This window comes from Ochotona princeps, chromosome 7, assembly GCF_030435755.1.
Source record: "Ochotona princeps isolate mOchPri1 chromosome 7, mOchPri1.hap1, whole genome shotgun sequence".
Classification (NCBI taxonomy): Eukaryota; Metazoa; Chordata; class Mammalia; order Lagomorpha; family Ochotonidae; genus Ochotona; species Ochotona princeps.
Window position 1 is genome coordinate 62,994,816 of NC_080838.1, and position 14,144 is coordinate 63,008,959.

The 14,144-nt window shown below is 36.6% G+C and overlaps 1 protein-coding gene across 2 annotated transcripts in view; it reads right to left on the reverse strand.

Annotated features, from left to right (window-relative positions):
* The window catches only part of CFAP299 (cilia and flagella associated protein 299), a 517,974-nt gene that overhangs the window by 65,875 nt on the left and 437,955 nt on the right, over nucleotides 1-14,144 (reverse strand). For both annotated transcript variants that reach the window (XM_058667165.1, XM_004590614.4), the window contains exon 4: nucleotides 4,899-5,041. In XM_058667165.1, coding sequence (XP_058523148.1) covers nucleotides 4,899-5,041 — 143 coding nt within the window. The remainder of the gene's footprint in view (nucleotides 1-4,898; nucleotides 5,042-14,144) is intronic.

Sequence of the window (14,144 nt, forward strand, 5' to 3'; positions counted from 1 at the left end):
AAAGATGTTATTTAATATTTATATGCACGTACTTGTGTGTGTGTGTGTGTGTAGCAGGTAATTAATTCATAGCTGAAGTATATGAAAGCAATTCTTAATACATGAGCAAAGGAAGAATAACCCAATTGAAAAATGGGGAAAAAAAAGTCTTAGTTTGTACTTCCCAGAATGTAAACCGGAACAGACAATTTAAAGATCACCAATTTGATAACAATCACGAAAATCAATATGAAAGCCACAACAGACCACGATGAGAACTCATTTATAATGCTCTTCTCTAGGAAAAGTTGTTAATAGCCTGTGTTAATGAGAAAAGAGCTGAACGGATCACTTACACAATATTCCTGTGGGTATATACTGCTATAACTGCTTTGAAAAACAATTTGACATTATCTTTAAACTGTTCTGTGCTCTGGCTTGGTATTTGTCTCACAAACTACAGGAAATTCAATATTTATTCTTCCTCTTTATATAGATTTTATTTCAGGATAATTTTGCAAGTAATCAAGCAAAGTGGCTCTCTTTTGGAGAATTGTACCAAAAAATTAAGGCCGGATAGCACATTTAGGAAATCACAATTATGGATCTCTTAGTAAAACTATTAGACAGCCATTAATGGATGCTAATCTCATTAGGTGAAATTTGCTGGGGAAATGTTTTGATGGAGCAATTAGACTGATACCATTGGAAACCACTCATCAAACTTAGCAGAATTAGAATAGGGGCAATAGAAAATATACAGCATCACCTATTAAAAGGTGGTAGAAAACTATGAAATTGTATTTAGCATGTCAGTTTGCAGGAAACGGGCAAAATGCAGCACAAGAATAACCCATCATATTTGTAATTTACTGACCAATGACTTGCTTTTGCCAATAAATCAATAGGATAGGAGGCAAAAAAAGGAGTGGGTAAAAACTAAATTGATGGCAAGAGACTACATTACATTATGTGTATATATCTTTTAAGCAATCAATTTCAATTCTGAATAAAATTACTGTGACTTTTTTTTTACCGAAATAGGAAAAAATCACAAAAGACAAAGGGCCCAGAATAGTCAAAGTGATGTTACAAGAAACAAAAACTAAAGATAGAACAGTTAAAATATCTAATGGCATTCTATTAAGACATATTAATTAAAACAAAATGGAATTGGCATAAGAACCGACAGAAGTATCAATGGAAAAGAATAGAGAAGCCAGAAATTAATCCAGATATGTATGGCCAACTGAATTTTTATAAAGATGCCAAGAATATACATTGGCGAAAGATAGTATCTGTGATAAGTGGTGTTGGCAAAACTGAAATGTGCATATGTAGAAAAGTTAAGTGAGACTCCTTACCTCTTATAAAATATAGATTTTTTTTAAAAAAAAAGATTTATTTATTTTATTTATTTGTAAGGCAGTTGTACAGGAGAGAGATCTTCCGTTTGCTGGTTCACTCTCTAATTGGCCACAACAGCAGGGACTGAATCAGACCCAACTGAAGCAAAGGGGCTTCCTCTAGGTCTCCCACATGGTTACATGGGGATAAAACATTTGGGCTGTTAGCTGCTTTCTCAGGCATATTAGCAGAGCTGTGCATCCATGACAAAAACAAGAGCCTGTATGGGATGCTGGTACTGCAAAAAGTAGCTTAACCCTATATGCCACAGCACCAACTCCATAATACAAATTTCAACTCAAGATGTATTAAAGGTATACATGAAGACTTAAACTATGAAATTAATAGAAGATAATACAGGTGAAACACTGATATTGGTTCAGTTAACAATTTTTGGAAAATATTTCATAACCATAGGTAGCAAAAGAAAAACCAAATAAAGGGAATATATCAAGTAAAACATCTTTTTCAGGACAAAGAAAAAATCAGTAATGAAGAGACAGCTAACAGAACAAAAAGAAAATATTTGTGAGCTATTTAACCAACAAATGATAATATCCAGAACATACAAGGGATTTTTAGAAAGCTAAACAAGAACAACCAAACAATCCACTTAAGTGATGATCAAAGGATCTTAGCAGACATTTGTAAATAGAAAAAATACAAATTACCAACAGGTATATGGGGAGAAAAATCCCTCTCAGTATAACTAGCCACAAGGGAAATATAAGTTAAAACTCTAATGAGTTATCATCTGAACCCTGTTACGATGGCCACTATAAAAATGCCAAAGGTATGGAGAAAGGGAAGCTTCTATGCACTGTTGGTGGATATCTAAATTAATCCTTCTACTATGAAAAACAGTGTGAATATTTCTTATAAAGTAGAAATTGAACTTCCATATAAATCAACACCCTTACTGACTATATATACAAAAGAAATAAGATAATTATATCCAAGAGATACCTGCATTATCATTTCAGTATTATACATAATGCCAAAGATATAGAATCAACCTAAAGGTTCTTCAGGATAGAAAAGGGGTAAGAAGAATAAAACATGTGGTACTCACAATGGAATGCTATCCAAGCACAAAATAATGTAATGCTATCATTGATGACAAAATGGATGAACATGGAGGTTATTATGCTTATGTTAAATCAGCATGAAACACAACTACAAATACTCCAAGTTCTCTCCCTTGTAGGCAAAATGTAAAAGAAAACTCAAAGTGATCCTAGAACAGTAATTATTAGAAAAAGAGTCAGGGAGTCATTGCTACTACACATCCATAGCACATGAGATGAATAAGGTTCCTAACAATCTATTATGTATTTTCTAAAAAAAAATGTGAGACAAGGATCTCTATGGTTCCAATCAACAAGTCATGATAAAGAAAGGAAAATCAGTACATATTGTTAATGAAAAAGTTTTTCTTCAGTGTTTGTAAAATAACTCAGTCTTATTGAAATTTGTATAGGTCAAACCAACTACAGAAATTTGAGATAATTAGAAAATAGTACTAATTAGGTAAGATGACATTTTCTTAGATAAAATAAGGTTGTCATGCTTCTTTTCATAATATTATCAGATAATGGTTTGTGTGAAATTGGTATCTTATGTTTGTTTTAATGTAAACAAATCCACTAAGTTAACCCAATACAGTATTTCAATAAAATGTTAGTTACTATGACATTGAAGAAGAAGTAGTCTGTGATAATTGCTGAATTCTGCCTTGGTTTCATCAATGAGGCCTTTTTCTAAAGGGAACACAGAAGCAACAATAGGTACTGGGGATTATAGAGCAAATTTAATTTTGAAGAAAAATTTAGGTGTCACAAAGGGTCCAGTTGAACTTATTGGCCATAAATTATCAGTAAGCAGCTACTTATACCTTTGTGAAGCTTGCTAAATTTTTTTTCAGATTACCCAGAGGCTCAGCTACAGGTGGAGTGTTGTCTGGATAAATCTAATTTTGGATTTTAGTAGAATCTATACAACCAATGTACAAGAAGACATAGTTGTGAAGATTATGGCAAGAGAGAACTAAATTATATATACTATGCTTCCAGTTTAGATAGGAAAATGCTAATATCACTTGTTTGGTGATGGATTTGAAAATCTTTTGGTAACAGCAGTGAAGACGTGCAGAGATGGCGTTAGTTTCAAAGGAGAAGAATACTGTCTCAAATGTTTGATAATAGTCTGAATCCAGGAGTTAAAATTGAAGGCTGTTCCTATGTTTTTTTGAAGATTCACTTTGTTATTTAAAAGGCAGGATTACAATGACAGAAAATAATAGGAGAGAGAAAGACAAAGATAGAGATAGAGATAGAGACAGAGAGAAAGGAGAGCGAGATCTATCCTTCCCCACACTCAAAATGGCTTTAACAGCTGGAGCAGGGCCAGTTTGAAGCCAGAAACCTAGAGCTTCCTCTGAGTCCGCAACATGAACTCAGGAGCCCAAGAAATTGGATCATTCTCTGCTGCTTTCCAAGATGTATTTGAAAAGAGTGGGATAAGAAGCAGAGCATCTAGTACATGAACCAGTGCCCATTAGGGATGCTGGGTCACAGGTTGCAGCCTAATCCACTACACCACAACATTGGCCTCTTACTTCTGGGTTTTATTGTGAAAGATAGTGAGATACAGAGTTTTAGCTAGAGAGCTATTAAGAATCAGTATGTGAACATTTTGGGATTGCAGACAAGTTAGAAGTTGATAGATGGAATGAAGGTTCTAAAAAGAGGGTAGGACTAAGAGTGAAAGGAATTCCAGAACAGGGTCATGGTGAGACAAAAGCAGGGTGAACTGATTGGAGGGGTGCTCGGTGACTAGTGTCCAGAGCAACAGGGAAGGATGTTTCTTGCGACATCTAGGAAGACAGAGACCCAAATGATGTGAGAGCCTCATGAGGTTAGTCCTTCTCAGGCTCCAGTTAGCTTTCAACAGGAATGCTGCTGGGGCCCGGTGGCGTGGCCTAGCGGCTAAAGTCCTCACCTTGAAAGCCCCGGGATCCCATATGGGTGCCGGTTCTAATCCCGGCAGCTCCACTTCCCATCCAGCTCCCTGCTTGTGGCCTGGGAAAGCAGTTGAGGGCGAACCAATGCATTGGGACACTGCACCCGCGTGGGAGACCTGGAAGAGGTTCCAGGTTCCCGGCTTCGGATCGGCGCAGCACCGGCCGTTGCGGCTCACTTGGGGAGTGAAACATTGGACGGAAGATCTTCCTCTCTGTCTCTCCTCCTCTGTGTATATCTGGCTGTAATAAAATGAGTAAATCTTAAAAAAAAAAAAAAAAAAGGAATGCTGCTGAGGAGTTGTATTATCTCTGAGGAGGTCTCTTTCTCTGACAGCTAAAAAAGAAAAAAAATGTATCTTTGCTCATTCTGAATTTTATGATACTCTGATTTTTCTTCATTGCCAGTCTCATCATTCTAGGAACAACGTGGGACACAAAATAAACATACTCCTCTATTCCTCTGCAAGCTTGAGAATTGTGTACCACTTACCTCAGATCTGTGGCCCTTGGAAGAAGTTTTTTCTTCCCACTAAAGTAGACTTCAAAATTCTGCATCTTTAGTCTGTGGGCATAGTCTATGTATCCCGATATCTCTTGTCCATGAGAATTTTTGTCACGAATGAAGATTATAGACTGTTAGCACAGAAGAGACAATAAAGACAGGGAGAATAAATAAAAGCCATTATAGTAATTTTTAACATTGTTTAACTTATAGTTCTTACAAAGGGCAGATATTCAATGTAGGTGTTTGAAATACATTTTATTCCAATGATATTATCCTTGTGGTTTTCATCTTTCCAGATATTTTATGTACTTTTTTAAATGAACATATTTAAACAATATTTATTTATGGGCTACTACATGCCATTTTATTGTACACATACATTATATAATGTCCAATTGGGGAAATATATTTACCTCTGCAAGCATTTATATTGAAAACATCCCCAAATCCTGTCTTTTAGAATACAGAAATTCACAGGATGTTAGTGATTTAAGTTACCCCCTTTTGTGCTATAGAACCCTAGGATTTCTTACACCTATCTAGCTATAACCTTGTACCCAGCAGCCTTTCTGTATCTTGCCTTTCCAAGCTTGCCTATGATAACCACCATTGTACACTTAATTTTTGACATCACCTGTTTCTTAAGCTTCACATGTAAGTGAGCTGACATGAGACTTGTCTTTTTTGTCATTGGATTATTTCACTCAGCGTAATGAAGGACCTTCAGGACTATCCATGTTCTTACATATGACTGAATTTAATCCTTTTTTCTTTATGTCTAAGTAACAGCAGTCATAGTCCATTATGTATTTGTACCTTATTTGTTTATATATTGACCAGTGTAGGAACACTTAGGTTTCTATTTTTCGACTAATGTGAAGAATGCTGTAACCAACATGGAGTGAAGCTGTGTATTTAACAAACCAATTTCTTTTTCCTTAGATTTATACTCTGGTGTTGGAAAGCTGAATCACACTGCACTTTATTTTCAGCTTTTTGAAGATTCTCCATAATGTTTTCCAACCTGGTTCTATTAATTTGCACTCATACCAAAAGTATGCAAAGATTTTCCTTTCTGAATATCTTTACCAACAGTTTTTACTTTACCTATTAATTGAGTAATATCACATTGCAGTTTTTGTTTGCATTTCTCTGAGAATTTGTGATGCTCAGAATTTTATCATGTGCCTGGTGCCATTGTATGCTTTCCTTTGAGGAATGTGTTTACATACACTACCCATTTCCTACTTAAAAGTGTATGTTTGCTATTGAATGGAATTTCTTACATATGTCCAGATATCAACACCTTTTTAGAAATACAGCTTGAAAATATTTTCTACAGTTCCTTAGGCTGTTTCAACATTCTCTCAGATATAATTGATTTTTCTTTAAAACAGTTATTTTAAAATCTTCAAAAAGCACTTAGAGATTTCTAGAATCTAGATTATAGTTTCTGGCACCTTCTATTGCACTTTTAGGAGTGATGGTTCCCAGGATGTTTGATGCTTGTTGGCATATGGTATCATCTACACACTGAAAATTTTTAGCAATCAGTTTTTGTTATGACTGCTCTTAAGAAATGCTAAGCAGGCTGTTTATCTTCTCCAGATCTATTGATACGTCTGCTATTTAAGCACTATATGGCACCTTTAGAATATAGTAACTAATTTATTTGAAAAATAGAGTTACAGACAAGAGAGAGGGGAAGGAAGGCACAAGGAACAGAGAGAGACAGAGAAAGAAAGAAGAGAGATCTTCAACCTACTGGTTCACTCCTCAAATGGCCTTAACAGTAGGGGCCCAAGCACTTGGGCCATCCTCATCTACATTCCAAGGTACATTAGCAGGGAGATGGATGGATCAGAAGCGGAGCACAGCCAGGGGAGGAATTGGTCCCCATATCAGACGGGAGTCACAGTTGCTGCGTTAAACTGTTGCCTTGACAATGCCAGTCCTTATATAGCACCTCAAATGAAGGTTTGTAAGATTCATTGTTAATTTGAGTCTTAAATAGTCCCTGAACTCAAAATTTCCAAGTCTGTAGTTGTTCTGTTCTTCAGTATGAATTACATTAAAATGGGATAGTCTGTCCCTGTAAGCTTCTTTATGGCTGGTGGTAGGTCAGACTCCTTTTGCTGTGTTCTTCAAATGCTCTAATGTCAAATCTCAGAACCCACAGTCCACCAAGACTAGTTCAGCCTGGAGTTAGGGACCAAATATCATGCTGGAATGGTTTGTATGCTGATGAGGTGGGCTCATTCCCGGATGTCACCAGCTACTTACGACACTGAATGAGACATAAAACTGTTCAACCGGGACCCTGAAATTGTGCTTGACACTGATGCATGTCCAGGGGCTCTGTATGCAGGCACTAGGACCGGGACAGGGAAACCACAGGATCTGATCAAAGTTAAGTCTTACCAGGCTGTCTGAGTTACAAAATAGTCCTGTGGTTCTTTGCCGTCTGCTCAATATTGTAGAAAAGACGGTAAAGCCAGTCTTTCAGCTATACAGGCAAGGCACTGCACGTACCACACCTAGGTCTCACAGTCACTAGGCACCGTATCATCTTTGGAGTACACACCATGCATGTAAGAGATGAATAAGTCTGTCTCACCAAGATGCAACTTTGCACCTGACATTGGACAAGTCCAAAGACTTTCACAAGCACTTACGTGGGCATGTAAACTGTTCTATTTGCCCAGAGTTGGCCTTTACCAGCCCGGGACTGAAGCACAAAATCTAATTCAATGTGCCCCTTGCTGTCTGCCCAACATGGTAGGAACAAAATAATTGCAGGCCTTTAACACCAAGACTGGTCACAACAGGTTCCTGAAGTTACTAGGTCCCACAAAGCCTCAGGGCTATGAGCCAGACCCATGCAAAATCGGGAGCAACGCCTGAGTTTATCCATCCAAGCTGGTGTATTTCTTGTTGGGAGTCTCTTTCTTTTTGGACTACATCCTTTGGGCTTTATCAGGTGCTGGCTCTCACAGTGGTAGTCTGTCCCCCAAACTCTTTCATTCCTTCATTCTAATCTCTTTTCTGGACATAATTTTCTACTTAAGAAGACTAAAGAGCAAAGGTTTGAGTACTTTGCTCAGGGTGTTACAGCCATTAACTGAGAAAAGTGCCATTAACTGGAAAAACTGCAGGTTGAAATCTGCACTTCTAAATGTTATATTTGACATCTGACTTATTTTGTATTTTCTGTCACAGAGACAATAGCTGAGGTCTCCTTGTCTTTTTACTGCAAATGCTGTTCCCTGATGTTAGACAAATCATGTTGGGGTTGGAGAAAAGAGACTCTCCCTTCAACATGGAACTTAAAAAAAAAAAAGTCTATCTTTTTTGCCACCTACCACAATCCCAATAAGTGATAGATTAACCTTAGCAGCGCAGGCATTGTTTGATTATTGGAAACAAATGGACATTCTGAATCAAAATTTCAAAATCAACTTAGAAATTGCATTGAAGTCCTGGTAAGAACATGAGTTCTGCTCAGAGTCCAAAGATTAAGTAAGAGCAGCAACCCGGAAAGAATAGAGTCCCAAATTCACCTTTGTCCTCTAGGCCTTTGCCCAACCTCAGAGGATTTGAGCATGATCTTCTGCACTGTAGGAGCAGGAAATAAATTACCACCTTTCAGGTACAGAAGTTCACATGATTTACTATCCCAATATAAAGCCGAGAATTTTTTTTAAATTAATGAATTAATAGCTTCATGTTAATGTTTTTGGACAGGCAATGGAGGATCACCTAAGTGGTTAGGTCCCCACCACCTTGGTAGGGTTGCTGACTTCCAGTTTAGATGATAAACATTTGAAAACACAAACTTGGATAACCTTTAGCAAATACTCAAACTTCATTATTCTTGTAGGTGAGTGAATAATGCACTAAAATTATACACAGTTGGTCATAATGTCACTGTTTCATATTATTTTAGATGGATTTTCATGTCTGCCTAAAGCCTCCTTTCTGGAAAAAATCCGATTAAATATATTGCAAGTTTCAACTCTGCCACCTACTTGCTGTGTGACACCAGGAAGTTAGATGTTAAAACTTCATTTCTGCTACTATCAAGTGGGCATAACACCTGCCTCTCAGAGTTGGTGTTTAAGTTACATTTGACTATTTTTGCTAATCATCTAACAAGTGACTGATTCATGCAATAAATACTAGGATTATCTGTTTCTTTTAGGAACTTTTAGCATTCATCTTGCTATTGTATTACGTCAAGTTTTATCATTTCCTTCAGAATAAGAAAATGGAATCATAATATCAGAATTCCATTGCCTAAGTGGATACAGCTACGTTTAATTGACAGTATATGATTCAATTCTTTTGCTAATTTATAGTTATTCATAGTGAATTTTTTCAGATGTATTTAGAAGGTAAAACTGAAATACCCTTTAGAGGGATTATTGTATGCATGTAGGATAGACACATTTGACCACAAAGCAATGCTTTCAGCAGCTAGAATGGAAAAAAACATGCCCCCCCAAAAAGCCCCTTGACGAGTTATTTTATTTTATTGTGACACACATGAGTGAGAGCTTGGTTAGTTACTGATCTCTAATGCTTTGAGAACAATTGAAAATTTTTATCAGTGATTATGTTAGTTTTTCTAACAACTTATTGTCATTTTTCTTGCAGCTGGATTGAGGTATTTTACGTAACATAAAATTTACTCTTAAGTGTAAAATTTAGTGATTTTAGTCAATTTGCCAAGTTGTTCAACACAATCCGGTTTTAGTATATTTTCGTTGTCTCATGGGATCCCTTAGGACCATTCTCAGGCATCTCTGTTCCTACCCTCAGCCACAGGCGATTGTTAATATACTTTCTGTCTCTATAGATTGCCTTTTTCTGCATTTTTCATGTACATGTAGTCATACAAAATATGATCTTTTTCATTCTCATAACATTTTATCACAGTTAATTTCCCAAAGGACACATGAAAAGTATGCTTTGTATATTAAGGAGCTCTTTTACATGATGCTGTGCTTATACGAGAAAAGCTTCCAAAATGAACATTTTCCTTAAATAAGACCCCTTAATCCACTTTAGAACATGTCAGGTCTAACCACGGAAGTATTAACTGCAGTGACTGATAGCCCATTTGAAGCCATGAATTTGCGTTCACTAGAAATCTATTCAGAAAACATTAGTTTTTAATCACAAATAAAATAAAATAAAAAAGCCTTCACTAGATTAAGCGATTGTGAAAGATGAAGGTGTATTTATTACTGATAATGAAGGAGGTATTCCTATGCCAAGAAGTGGGAAAAATCTGAGATTTTTCTGAGATGATTTGTGACTGCAAAAGTAAATAACGATAGTTGAAAAGCCTTACAAAATATTTAGGTTCTTGATACTTTTGTGTTGGTTGGGAAAGATGAATAAAATGTTTAACCATTAATATATCATTTAGATCTTTGGCAGCTTGTCTTTTCCCAGAAGTGGATTAAAATACAGCTTCATAAACTTGTTATAAGTTGTACGTTGCCCGATTTTTCTTGCCAAACACTAATGAGGAGACATAAACCTGATACACTGAAATGGGACTTTTTCAAGAATTTAGCCAAAGTCACTTAAAAAATAATTGAAGGTCCACTGAGCAGGATGCTTCTGTGCTAAAACTGAAACCTCCTTTTCACAGAATAAGAGCTGGCATACAGAGCTGAGTTCCGGCATTACCCACCTCTCTAAGGCTGTCCATGGGCTATCAGACAGAGGCAAAGGAATGAGGTTTTTTGCTGTTGAATTTGTAAAACTCAGGGCATGTATCATTCGCTTCTGAGCATCTTCGTTTCATTTCAAAAGAGATCATATTATAGAGCCTGAGTTCTCTAGGGACCAACCATGCTCTTTTTAAAATGTAATGAACTTCAAGTTCTTTTTATACTTATATGATTACATTTTTATGTGAAAGAGGAGAGAGAGACACACACATACACACACAGAGAGAAAGATCTACTGATTAACTTAAATGCTGATAAAAACCAGGTCTAGGCCAGGCTGAAACCAAGAGTCAGGAACTCACTCTGGATTTCCCATGTGAATGGCAGGGACCCAAGTCCTTGAGCCATCGCCTGCTTCTTAGGATGCATAGAAGCAGTAAGATGCCTTGGAAGCGGAGGAGCTGGCAACTCAAGCACGGCACTCCAATATGGGATGTTAGGTATGCCAAACTGAGGCCTAACTGCTAACCCAATCACCTACCCCTAACAATTGCTTGAAATCCATGGATAATGTTTTGTAACGTTTTCATTGTTTTGGATAGCTTGTGGAGGATTAGGGTAAGTTCTTGAAACGTTTTGTAGCATTCATCAGTGAAACTATCCAGTCTTGGAGTTTTCTTTCTTAGTAGAGATTTGATTGCTGATTTAATATCCATCCTGGTTATAGGTCTGTTAAAATTATTAGGTGCCTCATTATTCAGTTTTGATAAATTATAGGTGTTAAAAACTCTGTCCATTTCTTCTAGGTCTTCTGACTTGTGGGTGGGCAGCTGCTTGTAATAGTTCCTGATTATTCTATGTATGTCCAAGGAATCCATTGTTGCATTTCTTTTTTTGTCTCTCTGATTCTATTCATTCACATTTCCTTCCTCTTTTTTACTTCTTTGATTAGTTGAGCTTGTGGGAATCTACTGTGTTGATTTTTCTGAAAGAACCATGTCTTTGATGATATGGCCAGGGATATGGTTATTCTTTAAAAGATTGCAATTGCTGATTTGGTGTATTGTTCATGCAGTGCATATGAACTGCCTAGAATCATTCGCTCCCTTTTATGTGAGTAAGCAGTTCATTTCAAAGGAACTGTGGGATACTTGGTAAAAAAAAAACCATCCTATATTATGTTTCTTCATACTCCTTTGTATTTTTTGTATTAGAGTGTTGTTCTATTACAACATAGTGTAATCATAGTGTATCTAATGACTGGCCAGGAGTGTCAGTCCCTCATCTTTATCCTCCTCATCAGAAGCAGTAAACATTTACAAAGAACATGAGCAGACATTATATAGAATAACAGAGAATGTACTAAAAAATATTTAACATGTCATATCATATGTGGGAAAGGAAATACTATTCCTTTTTTCAGTGAATCAAAAGATGAGTCGTGGGCCCCAAAATATTTTTACTCTGTCAGGCCTAAGAATCCACCTAACCCCCGGAAAGTCACGTTTTCTTGGTTCTTATTACTTCCGCATATGTAAAATGTGCATGGGCATGTTAGCAACTTCTTATCTATACTGTCTAGTGAGTTATACTACAACTAAACTGAGAAAAAAAGAAAATAATTCACATTAAAAGGCAACTTCCTTATTAAAATATTGTTCATGAACATCTATTGTTTAACAGTTTATTTATTTGAAAAGAAAAGTCACACACAGAGAGAAAGGGAGAGGTACAGAGTAAAAGAGATCTTTCATCAACTGGTTCATTCCTCAAACGGCCACAGTAGTGAAGACTGGGAAAGGTCAAAGTTAGGAGTCAAAAATACAGGACTCGTGTGGATATTAGGGGCCTAAGTACTTGCTCATCTCTCAAGCTTCCTCAAGCACATTAGCAGGCAGTTGCACTGGTAGTGGAATATCTGATACTCGAACCATTACTGCAAGATAGAATGCTGGCGTGCCAACTGGTTTAACCACTGGCCACAACACCTGTACTGTGTGGTCATCTTAAAACTGCACATTCTCTGATAAGAATTTCCAAGGGGATCATTTATTTGGTAAAACTTATTCTTTGTGGAATTCCCATTCTGTAAATCTGTCTGGTAATAGGTAAATTGAAGCCCCAGATCGGCTTTGCAGAGTGACACTGGAGCAGCTTATTTGCTTTCCATGTTTCTGAAACTGGCAAGTCTCCAGGACACATCTAAGAAACAATCAAGAAGGCAGCAAGGCAAAGAAAGGTTCACTCTGAAGGTTGCCACAGCCAAGTTGTTACAGTCATACCCTCCAAAGATGATGGGATTCCAGAATGGAATTGATGCAAGTTGGAAATAAGAATTTTTGTGAAAATATTACACTCAAACTTACTGCTTTTGGCTGGTTAACATAGGAAAATTGAAGAAGGCCATCCATTACTCTAATTGTGTTGCTGACATTTAAAAAGATCTTTTTATGAAACATTTATGAATTATGCATTTCCTTGATCCAACTTACTTTTACTTATAAGCAAAATATGGACTAGATGATGTGTATTGTGCTCTAATCATATGTGGCATTAACCATGTCTATGGCTGTGTCTACTAAAAATAGTCATCATCATGATAGACATCACAAAACAGTTAAATTACAGAGGTGAAAATAACTTTAATGGATCAATAGTCTCAATGCACATTCATGAAAGCTGACAAGCTGGTGTTCTGTCCTAAAGGTAAATGTTACTTAGTTATTTTGGCTTAATTATCATGATTGAGAACAAAAGTACTGACATGAACAGATAACAAAAGTAAATCCATTCATTATGATCATTTTATCTGGGATTCCAGTTTTGTCTTTGCTCATTGCCCTTAGACCACATCCTGCATGTCTTGGATGGCAGAGGCACTAGGATTAAGGGTAGTTCTTTTTGTCTGATGATTACCCTCAGGGTTTATTTTGATTCTTTTTTTTTTCAGCATGATGCATAACAGTTTTAAGTTGTTTAAGCATCCTGTAAACTTAGAAGAAAAGGAAAAGAGGATTAAGATGATCTTTTTTTCTAATATTTATTAAGGACACAAGCTATTCCAGAATTTTTGGAACATATCAAACTAGAATAGCCTGGAAAGAATTGGTTTTGCCCCAAGTGTTTCATAAGTCCAGCCCCCGTCCTTTTACAAGAGGAAACTGAGTCAGAAAAGGCTTAATTATTTATTGCTTGGTACACAGTAGCAAGTAGACTTGGGGTATTAATTCCCATAATTGCCCAGACTGCTTCCACCACAAATGCTACTTTTGGCAACTAAATGACCAGGATTGAGTACAGGTTCCTGGTTTTGGATTACTGTAATTCTGAGTGTTATAGATCCTTGGGGGAGTGAGTTAGTAACAGAAAAATCTCTGCCCCTGTCTCTCTGCATATCATATAAAATGAAAATTTTAAAAATAACAAATGTTTCCAAGAGGATGTCATTATAAATTAGACTATAGAATATTTGAGGGTAGAAACAACTTCTTGTTTGTTCATATGCCTACCATCAGGTAAATAAACAAGAGGGTTAATTAAGATACTG